Below are 11,962 nucleotides of genomic sequence, written 5' to 3'. Positions count from 1 at the left end.
ACCAGAGAGAGCAGAAAGAGTGCATAATATTTTATGCTACCAACACTTCGACTATAGGATCCACATCACCCTCTTTTATCTCCAGCTTGACCCCCCCCCCCCTACACTTGTTTCACCGTCAGTTGGCACTCATCTCTGTGCAAATCGCCATCATCTCGGTGGTCGCCGACACATCAAACACTCTCATTGCATTTAGATAGCTTGTCTTGAGCCTGCCGAGCTTCTTTGATCCAGTGGATCGAACTTTCGGTAATTACAACCGAAAGTGGCAATCGGTTGTTTCTTCTGGCTGTACCTGTACCGACAGTCCTTTGACGAGTTTGAAATAAATCTATTAGCATTTATTATTTTTGAAGAAGCTATTGTAGAAGTATCTTCTTTCTAATATATAAAATTCTCGCGTCACAGTGTTTGTCTGCAAACTCCTCCGGAACGACTTCACCGATCGTTATGAAATTTGGTGTGTAAATTCTGTAGGTATGCGAATCGGACGTAAACTATTTCCCGTTTCGAAATTCTTAAAAGGGCTCCGCCCCAGTGGCTCTGGAGTTTCCCATTATACCTTATGAGAAATGGAATTAATGAATCTTAACAGCTGTTTCAATTAAACAAGTTGGTCTGTTCTATGATGTTCAATAGCATTAAAGTTACAAGGATTACCAACAGGGTGCAGCACTATTATTTCTTTTACATTTTATGACAACAGCTAATTTGCAACCAAAAGGTGAGTGAGCGTAGCGAACGAACTTCAACCTGGAGGCGAGTGAGCGTAGCGAACGAGCTAACCTGAAGGCAAGTGAGCGCAGCGAACGAGCTCCAACCTAAAGGTGAGTGAGCGTAGCGAACGAGCTCCAACCCAAAGGTGAGTGAGCGTAGCGAACGAACTTCAACCAGGACGTGATTGAGCGATGCGAACGAGATCATCTTGAAAATTAAACGTAACGGTACTTTCTTTCCATCGGTCTGTCTTAGGGGAAACCTATAACTTAGGCGATACGAAGTTCGCCGGGTCAGCTAGTATGTTTATAACATCGTAATGTACTCTATTTATTTTAATAAGAGTATTTTGCACTTGGGCATTTCCTTATGCATCTTTATGGTAAAGGTATTACAAGGTTTGTGTAAGATAGGTTTTATGAACAATAAAATACCTCGAATGCTTTTCTGCACATAAAACTCTGTAGCTCAGTATGTATCATATGTGTGGATTTGGTTAAGAATGTTTTAAGGTACGATTCTGTCAGGTTTTTAGGTGTCTTACAGATGTTCAAACTATAATCTCCTTTAGTAAAATGTGATACAGTTAACGGCATGTCGCCCATTTCAGTTGGTTAACACTTTGTAAATAAGAAATATAAAAAAGTGATGACAGCACACTGTCTCAGTGGTTCAATTTAAGTACGTTTTTAATTTATCCACAATAATCTAATTGAATCGCTCATTGACAGTTAATTATTTTCATAGTTGTGTTTTCCTAAAACACTAGGTTCCAGCCCGGGATCGTTTTTCATTTTACTTCAGGCTAGACCTAGGGGTGCGGCATTATCAGTTAGATTCCATCGATCCATCCATTGGTGATTTGACGAGATTTGAACCCGGTACCTCAGGGTCCAAAGTCCCACGCTTTACCTAGACCGGCTTGCTCCCCTAAATCATGCATAGTTTAAAGTACTATGCAATGTTACAACTACAGTTATAAATACACCATGACACAGACATATTAAATGGAAATTTTTTTTTAAAAAGTCTATTGATTATTTTCATCAATAGAGGACGAATTCACTGAGTCTCTGTAGCCGTAGTAGGACGCCTTGACGTCAACGTAGTAACTCCACATGATCCACAATATGTAAAACTCTGCAACTGAACATGGAAGGTACAGTGTTAAAGCGCACACTGAATATTATAGTATGATAAACGTTTTAACGTATTTGTGTAGAATTTGCACATTGTTAACTGTAGTAAACCATGTATTTAACATTGTGGATTACCCAGTGTAAAACTGAACGTAGAAGAAACAAGTGACCAACATGGTATTACATTTATGGGACCTACCAACTAGATAAAAAGTTAATAATTCGCATATGCAATGATAAAAAACAACGAGGAATATAGTATTGCTATACTACTATTTTTTACACATTTACTGTTTTTGTTACTTGAGAAAAATACTTTTTTAAATTTTTTTATAATCCTTATAGCTGAAGATAATCATGAGGGGTTGTCTAAGTTCAGTAACGCCCTTAACCCATTGATGTTCTATGTGAAAAACTTTAAATTAATTACGTAACTAATATATTTGACAAATAACCTATCCTCCTTGTACTGAAATATCGACACCAAAAGGTTGATATATGTCAGTAATAACAAATTTATATTATCACTTGCATTAATTTTCAAGTTGGAGTTGAGAACCTAAAATAAAACATCACTACTACCATGAAGTTAGACTCGTATTTTTTTAATACTTACAACTATATACTCTATTCAAGTTCAATAACAGTTTTGTTGAAATATTTACATTTTCTCAGAACAGTCTGCTGTATACTGCTATCTTATTCAATATAACATATTTATTATCAGAAGCCTCTAAAAAATCAGGCTCTGTGAGGCTACGAGATGATTGTGTCGAAGATATTTTAGCTTATGAAGTATTTTAGAAGCTTACCCATTAAAATGGTTGCCCAAAGTAACTTCCACGAAGGTTCTTCCCTGAAATTAATAATATAATTAAAAATAGTTGTTAAAACAGGGAAGCCTAAAATATAAATGAAACTGAAATGTATCTTTCATTTTGTTGAATCTAATTAATTATTGTTTTATTCTGTTATCCTATAGCTGTTGATAGGATCCTGTAATAAATTATTAACAACAGATGTTTTCTATCAACCATGTGATATTGGCTGACATCAGTAGTCAAAATATTTGCAATAATTGCTATTAGTCCAGTCATAGGTAAAAAAACCCTCTACCTAAAAATAATTCCCTAAACGGGGAAATTTGATATATGTCTAGGTTTTACCCAGTAACAACATATTACAAAGCAACATTCGAGCATGCTGTGCTACGCCAGCCATATTGGAAAATGGCGGCAAATTTTCACTTATTTGACCATATTTCACTAACTGTTGGAAATACAGAAATTATGTTCAAACAAAATTTAATGAACACACAAGAATACATATTTTTAGTGCTTACAACATTTGCCCTATCTAACATCCCAATTTTACATCGACGTTTAACATCATTATAAAATAAGGTTTTTCACAGGTTAAGATTGTACTCAGTAGATTGTGTTTTGTTATTTTATTTCTATTAGTTTATTTAACAGTGTGGTGATAAGCAGTTTCGACTACAACATTTTGCTAGTTTTCAAGCATCCCAAAGACTGTAATACATTTTATTAGACCCTTGAGAAGAAACGTACTATATTAGTACTAAGAATTATCCCTGCTTCGTTGTATACAATTCTTACCTGACAATAGCCATGGACACGTGGTAGGAAAACATAAAAAAGAACCAAATGAAGATGAAAATTTCCAAAATTGCTCCAACGAGAATCACACCGAGGGATTCCTGTAAAAAAACCTCAATGGGTAAAAAATAGATTTGTAATATTTATCCAAGTATATTCGCCTACTAAAGAAAAATCAACGAGAACAAAATTTCCAGTTTTTTCATAATTTTACAATAAAACTTTAAGTGGTTAGACTGGAGAATCGAACATGTGATAGAACCTAGAACCCATTAGTGATTTTAAACTTATATACTAATGAAACATAAAGTTTGTTCATTGCGCATTTGAACATTTTAATTTTGTGTATACTGTGTTTCCCTTGCATGCTGTACTATACATATACATTGATATATTTCAAAATTTGATATATTGCTTTGGACTTAATACAGTTTTTCTATAACTTAACAACTATTCGAAAACAAATTGATGAATGTTTTGCAAGTTATTTTGCCTTTGAATTAACATTTAATCATATTTTAATGCATTTATTTCACCTAGATTTTTTTTCAACTTCTTATATGTACTTACCCAAATGACAGCAACTATCATTACAATCAGCCAGAGTATAAACAACACAACTGTCACCACGAGTAGAACTAGCTCTGTAAAATTAATAATAAAATTCATTGTAAAATATTAAATATTTAATTATCTAAGTAACAGGTATGCATTTTAGTAGATTCTTAGTTAGTAGATTTTTCATGTGATTCATATAGCCTAAATAAGTTAGCGTGTTCTAAAAATTAGATAAATATAGTTTTTTTATGATTTAATAAAAACAAGCTTATTGTAGTAATCATATACAACTAAATGTCAAGTAAAACCTTTGGATATTGAATATTAATTAATAATAGTCAATGGTAGAAGGTAATTTTGAATCTCGCTGTTAAGTTTATTTGTTGTACAACAAGTTGTTTGCATTTTAATGTTTTAGTCCAAAAATATTTCTTTACTAAAAAGTTAAAATAAACATTACCAACAGGTCTTTGGTTGTACAGGTTGTAGCACTCCTCAGGAATCGAATGATATTCACCTGTAAAAATTAGATTAAATATATAACACTATTAAGGACCCAGGCTTTATTATATTTTTTATAAATGTGTATTCTAACGTTAGCATTAGTAGAACCACTTTTATCTGAACACTGTTACTAATAAATACATCGTGAATCATAAATATGTGAATAATACAGTCGACTATTTTTTTTTACGTAAGTTTGTTCAAAAATTTGAAATATGGGAAAATTCGTATTTTGACAGAATATAGCCTAATTCAGGTTTTGAAGTAAAAGAAAAGTATGTACTTACGTTTTTTATCTGAATTGCCCAAAGTAATCAAATCCACTCCTAGGAGAATAATAAGTACCAAAGCTACCTGGAATAATTTATTTTTTTATAAATATATCAATTGATATTTCACAATACTACAAAGTAAGAAAAGACTGGGAACTATCATGCAAATGAATGTCACCTAGTCAATATTGAATTTAAATTCAATTTAGTCATTTAAACATTATAACAATTACTACAGTGAATGCATATTTAAATGATAAATACTAATGACAATTATAATAAATAGGTAAATGGATAGCCACAATTTACATAATTTTAAAATGAGTGTATTTTACAATCTCACCAAAAAGATGACTAATTGGAATCCATCAGTTATTTTATGGAAATCAACAGAATTAACTGAAAAAAACCACAAGTGACACGAAACCAGTATGGGATCCAAAACATTTTAAGTGTTTATTAATAAGATAAGCTTACCCCAGACCAGTAATAGACCCCAAAGAGAGCCCCAAAGAGCCCCAAAGAGATTTCTGCCCCAAAGAGAGAGGAACTGGTAAATAATTCCAATTCGACCTTATTTTAGTGTTAAATAATTTGACGTGATTCTGCAACTAGTTCACTATTGTTGTACAATAACCGAAAATCATTTATTAGCCCTGATAAGATGATAAGCTTTTTAGACATTTAAGATAATGTCTGTATTTATTTATTGTTAAAAGGAAAGAATCCAGGCGCAAGATAGTCAATATGGCTACACACTTGTGCTGCGGGTTTTGCATATGATCAGGCGTCGAATATCCTGTTGTATTGGTTACACTAAATTGATGTGTGATATTATGCTATAAAACATTGCAAAGGAAAAGTCCCATAGTAAGTAACATTTTAATCAAATATAGCAGTGAATAAAATAGAACGACCCAATAACAATTATTTCCTAATTTATATAACAGTTTGTCCTTTTTAAGACAAAGACATTATAAAGAATAGCCTACTATTATTGAGTTTGTTTCTATAGCTACTTATGAATATGTATTTTTACTATGAGTCTAAAATGCTTACAAACATATTAAATTAGTTGAAGAATTTCGAAACTTACCAATCGCAATACAATGATGACTATAACTCCGATTCTCAGCTCCAAAAAGCAACAACATTTTTCTGCTTGTGGAAATTCTATTATCATTTTGAACGATCTTCACTAAAATTTGAACACGAACGGCAAAATCACCATGGTATTTATTTTTAAATGTAGATTTGTTTAACAAATATTAATTTCTACAACAAAATAATGTTCCGCCGCTAATCTATATAAATAATTTATTATAAATAACATTGACTCGTAGTTATAGGACTTAAAATATTCCATCAACAAATGTTGTGTATGGTTTCAAAAACACTCAATTAATGCTTCGCTTCAATTGAATTTCATATTTGTGCATACATTCAGTACAACTTTATGAACTTGTGGCTTATAAGTTTCAAACTTATAGATATACAACCATATAACAAAATGATATACATATACCATAAAACGTTTATGGTCTGAAAGAAATACAGTAGAAACGGTCACATTTTTCGAAAGACTTGTGTTCAGCATAAACTTGGAGATTACATTAGATTTTAGATTAAACACAAATGTATATAAGGCCAAGAAGACTAAATTTCTTGATAAAAGTATGTAAAAAATGGTCCATAAAACTGAATATTTATTGTCTACATACATGTAGTGTTTGGGTTTGTACATTGTAGTGGCATTTTACTTTTTTCACTTTTCTGAATTTTTTTGTTCAGTCATAAGAAGTAAGGAAATGCATTTAACTTTGCCTACTAATTTTCTTCAGGATGACAATTTAACAAAATCAAATATATGTTTAGTTAATTCAATAATAACAATGAATAATAAATTAATAATCTTACACGTACCTACTGTACATTGTACAATGATATCAATAAAAATAAATAAAAATAAAAACAGTAGTTGTACGATTGATTAAATTGCACGATTGTATTTAAATGGACAATTACCATTACCAAATTACCAATTACCATGGAGAGTACATTTTTTTGTTTGACGAACTTTGTGGTTTGCAATTTATTACATTGTTTATCCCGTCACCCCAATAATACAGCTCGACCACAAAGTTAAACCTTGATACTGTAACTGTAAATAAATTTGTTGAGTAAATAATTATTTTTTAGTTGTCTCATCCATAAAACTGTGGACTAAAGGGGTTTGTTTCTTTGCAATGTTTTATAGCATAATATCACACATCATTTTGGTGTAACCAATACAACAGGATATTCGACGCCTGATCATATGCAAAAACCGCAGCACAAGCGTGTAGTCATATTGACTATCTTGCGCCTGGATTCTTTCCTTTATAAATAAATACTGGCATAATCTTGCCTAAAAAGCTAATCATATCAGGTTTAATAAATAAAACGTGCAAATCGTGTTAAAAATGCCGTTTTAAAACTGAAACGCTTGGCAAACCCGTGCGTCAATATTTAAAAAGTGCATTGTGCTGAATAGTTGCCTAAATAGCTCTAGTAGATCAATATAAGAGCTGAGATTAATATTTAGTTAAAATTTGTATTTAATATACACGAAAATAAAAACAAATTTAAATCTACCTTTACACGCATTTGCACATTTTTCCTTTTAACCTAAATCGAAATCCAACGCACCCAAGCGTCTTTTACATTTCTTAAGTGCGAAAAGAAACTTCTTCGTCAAACAGAAATGTAAATAATTCAAAAACGAATTACATCAACGCGTTATACGATACGCCGTCGACTTGTTCAAATTACAGGACCCGTTGCATTAGCATAGTCTAAGAGTATTTTCCTAAGCGAGACTTTGGCGTACTTTTCGTTGCTAAGCCGATATGCATTCATTAACTTCTTTTATCGACCCCTCTTCCTTCAGAGGCTTAACATAGCAAATAATTCGTCTTTTTTCAACCTCCCTTAACTTTTATTTATGTTCATTATGGTCTTGATTGCGAGGAAAGTCAAATAACTTCGGTTTGTTTTGTGTGTTCGTAATTTGGGGGAACACGTGACGACGTTTTTACAGATTTTTGGTTTGCTCCTTGAATAAATATTGACAGTTTTGTTATTTGATTTGTATGGGAAATGGGCAATGTTCACGTTAGTAGAAGTAAAAAAAGTTATTATTTTTAGAGTAAATTGGGGCCCAGCTTCGCTCTGCTCAGACTTTGACATTTAGTGACCATACAACCTCAGGTTTACCTAGCATCTTGCACATAATCTTTAAACCTGTTTTTATCTTGGTAGCTACGACAAGAATTATGTGAGTTGTATATTTATTTTTGTTAATCCCAGATAACATTATTAGTATAGCTTAGTTTTCTTGTGATTATTCTTATCATACCGAAGTAGATCAATCATAGAGATTATATTTTCGAATGTTACACTTCGGGATTATTTCCATTTTTAATGTTCATATCAACGACTATGTAATCTTCCAACACTGTGTATTGTGTGTAGTAGTATAGTTTAATTCCATTTATCTTAATAAGCCATGGCTAAGTTGTTTGTGTTTAAGAATTAAAAAAAAATATATGTTACTACTTTTTCAAATTATAATTTAGTGTTACAGCTAGATTATCGTAAAATATCATTTTTTGGACACACGTGAAAGTAAAATTAACACAAAAAGGTAGTTGAGTAATGGAAGGTGGAATTAAATTATTAGATTGGTTACTAATATAGGTACGTTGTCATTTTTTGTTTGCATCATTGACCAAAATCACACTGTTGAGAGAAAAAATTTTGCGATGTAACTTAATACATCCAAACACCATATAATTGGGGTCCATATAATTGGAACTGGTAAAAGTAAACATAAAAAAATAGTTATTGAAAACTATTAAAATTGATTATGCAAACATTTACTCAAAACCTAAACGCAATAATATACTAAGTAGTCATCTAAATATCCAAACAAAACTCCATAACATGTTTTTTTATTCAAACTTGAATCGTAGCTTACAATTTTCTATAGTAAAAATGTGTCTTCGCAAAATTTATTTTCTCACATGATTAACATTGTTGAAATGTCTACAACGTTCACAATCTTATATTAAAAATAATACACCTCGTCCATATATTTTAGTAAGTGGTCCACTGGTGGGGGGGGGCTCAAGACGCAGGTCAGTCCAGCCCCCCGGCCGGGATAGGACCCCCCCTCGTACCCCCCTGTGAGGAGGATCCTCGCAGACCACCCCTTCCTACCAAGGTACTCCCAAGGCTCGATATCATGGCTGACTTGATTATCTCAAGAAAAATGTTCCGAGATAAAACTTACCTCCGGGTTTATGGGTGTAATCTGGTTCCAACTTAATTATACACAATGTTTACCTTTGACAGTTATTTGCTTGACAGTGTAAAACATTAAATAATAGAGATTGTTGAAAAATGTGTGTTGTGCTTTTGTATTCTTGCCATGAAAATGTTTGATAGTTTAATTTGTAAACTTTAAGTAAACTATTGTTGACTTTAGTCAAAGGATGATTTTTACACCTTTAGTTATTAGGGATATCGGACAATATTCTTGAGATAATTATATAAAGGGTATACAGAACAATTCGGAACTCAGTAAAATGGTTAAACCCGAGTTTATCAAACACATTTTAATAAAAGGGTGTAGATTTTTTTACTCTTAAAGGCATAACCCTTATAATATACCTTTAAATTGATCTCTGCGTGTTTTATAGAAATCTATCCAGTACGATTAAGGTTTTCAGTTTTAAAAATAAAATCGTGACTTGAAATGGATAGACATATATTATGTACAAATTTAATTTTTTTTTTACGGTAAAATGCTAAATATCCTAATAACTACTATTCATAAACAATGTTCAGCATAAGTTAACAGCCTAAATTGTTCATGGCAAACGTGGAAGTTTAAATAGTCAATTAATTAGTTCAGTATTGATTCATTTGCAGTATACAAAACTTACTCTATTATAATTGAATCTACAAAATGCTTAATTTTCAAAAGTTTGTCAACTCGAGTATCAAAAATTCTTCGATTTGGAAATTAGTTAAACCGTTAAACGCGACAAACTGTTTATAATCGACGGATCAAAATAACATTTTAAAAAATCTGTGAAAGACCTGTAACATAAAACAAAATAACTAAATGGATAGCTAATTCATGGCACTAACTAAACCATTACGGCGAGTTTATTTAAAGGAATGAGCTTAAATGTTAATCGGTACAAAACACGCAGTTAAAGCTATTTAAATGCTAAACAAATGTCCGCGCTTGAAAGAGTCGAAATTGGTTCTTGGACATCCAATTCGGTTTGTAGCTAGATTGGGGTAATACTGATGGTAAAAGATATCTCTGTTAAACATTTGTCCTTATAATATGTTATAAATCAACAGACGCTGGCCCAATAGATTATAATTTTTTTAAGTAAACGAAAGCATGAACAATCAATATTTAAATTTTACCCACTGTATTCTTATTTACTTTCTGGCGTAAGTATATTTTAACGTTGTCAAAAATTGTATCTGTTTTCTTTGTATGAGCTCGAATTTTCTTGAGCAACTCAAATAAGTAGAATGATATCAGTTTGAGTTAGTTCCTTACTTATAAAAAAACATAGTTGTAGTGAAAAAAACGTTACATAAAACTTAACATAGCCTGAAAAAAAACTATCGCCTTTTCTCCTGCTGGTGTTTGATTTTATTTTATTTCAACCTCAAATTTAAAAAAAAAGCGTAAAGGTTTGAAACTTCCACATTACATTTAAATTTGTGCAAAAATACTTTTACTTTATCACTTCAGAGACGAAATTTGCTATAACATAATTTCCTCTACTTATCTTTCAAATTTTGGCAGCATTTTGCCTACCAAGATCACAAAAACCCCTGGTAAAAAAACTTTCTTCTCTACGAATATTGAACCAACACGTACAGTACTTTATGTGATGTAAATACATTAAAGGCAAGGCGTCTTGCAAAATATAACAAAGAATTTACTATTTAATGAGAAAATTTATGTTTGTAACTTAGTTTAAAAACGTTGCATTTTTAAAACGCTTTTTAATTCAACACGAATCAAGAACCTAAAATTAAACTTTTCTTTAGTAAAAAATGCCAGTGTTAAATAAGAAATTAACTAAGTATATAATAGAATATTAGGCAGAAATAGACAATAGTTTGATTTGGACAAGTAAGTTATAGTTATCAGTTAGCTTTAACATAGTAAACAAAATATTCCTGTTCTTATATGTGATTTTAGACACCTTTATCATTTTTTTAGTGGAATGTGTGAGTACCGTAAAATTTGTTCCTTTGCACTACAAAACAATATTCTTATTCTCCTGGTTTTCAATTCGTAATCATGTTTTTACGACGAGCCAAGGTGAGTAGTAGATCGACTATATATCACATCTAACATTGGCTTAGGATACAATACAGAGTACTAAAGATCTAGAATATCAAAGGGCTTCAAATAGTGTTATGGGAAGACAGGTTACTACCTATAGATACAAGATCCCATTTAGAGGGCGTTACAGCGGCAACAGTTTTATTATTAAAAAATTAAGTAGGTTGTTCCAGAGTGAGTAGTATTAAAAATGGTGGTAAAAATAGTGGTGGATTAAAAATAACAAACATAGTAATTGCGGCATAGCACATAGCAATATTTTCATCAGAATGTGTAAAATCTTGAGTCGGTCCGTGAGAAAATAACTTTCGCATTAAACATTTAATATGTAAATTTATAAGTAAGAAATTTTTAAACTACTAAAGTAATTTTTTGAAACTCAACTTAAATAAAAACCATATTACCAGCTTGACAGTGTAATATAAGGGTTCGTCAGCCGTTCCTCTTATTTATAGATGCAGATATTAAAACCACCAAAGGGGCAGTTAGTGTCGTGTTCATGTTGACGTTATGGCTGTCATTTTGCCGCCAAAACATCACCCAGCCCAAACAGCTGTTTTTACTCGGGACACAATTTGCCCGTATGACATAATAATGTCGCAATTACCTCCGTTATGGAACTCTCCCTCTCGATGCACGTGTTTTACCGGTAAATTCTGTCATATTTGGGTTACCGTAACTTTATTAGTTTTTAAATTAAATTTGATCTTCAATTAAATGCAATCG

General features: G+C 31.7%; 1 protein-coding gene across 1 annotated transcript; it reads right to left on the bottom strand.

Moving 5' to 3' along the window:
• Nucleotides 1-1,747: 1,747 nt before the first annotated feature.
• On the bottom strand, nucleotides 1,748-5,992 carry LOC128985201 (uncharacterized). The gene is made up of 7 exons (XM_054404585.1): nucleotides 5,906-5,992; nucleotides 4,825-4,891; nucleotides 4,494-4,550; nucleotides 4,046-4,119; nucleotides 3,476-3,576; nucleotides 2,669-2,712; nucleotides 1,748-1,863 (listed from the first exon to the last, which is right to left on the bottom strand). Exons 1-7 carry the CDS (start codon nucleotides 5,990-5,992, stop codon nucleotides 1,748-1,750), a joined length of 546 nt encoding a protein of 181 aa, XP_054260560.1.
• Between the last annotated feature and the right edge of the window lie 5,970 nt (nucleotides 5,993-11,962).

The sequence above is a fragment of the Macrosteles quadrilineatus genome, unplaced genomic scaffold, assembly GCF_028750875.1.
Source record: "Macrosteles quadrilineatus isolate MER2022 unplaced genomic scaffold, UCM_ALF_1.0 Scaffold_2__2_contigs__length_208266976, whole genome shotgun sequence".
Lineage (NCBI taxonomy): Eukaryota > Metazoa > Arthropoda > Insecta > Hemiptera > Cicadellidae > Macrosteles > Macrosteles quadrilineatus.
This window is presented reverse-complemented; position numbering and strand designations above follow the sequence as displayed.

Bases quoted from the DNA above. Each gene is read 5' to 3' on its own strand.
- LOC128985201 (XM_054404585.1), bottom strand. From the start codon at position 5,992: ATGATAATAGAATTTCCACAAGCAGAAAAATGTTGTTGCTTTTTGGAG. The intron at 4,892-5,905 runs GTAAGTTTCGAA...AAATTATTCCAG, and splicing joins TCATCATTGTATTGCGATTG to GTAGCTTTGGTACTTATTAT. The intron at 4,551-4,824 runs GTAAGTACATAC...TAATTTTTACAG, and splicing joins GGGCAATTCAGATAAAAAAC to GTGAATATCATTCGATTCCT.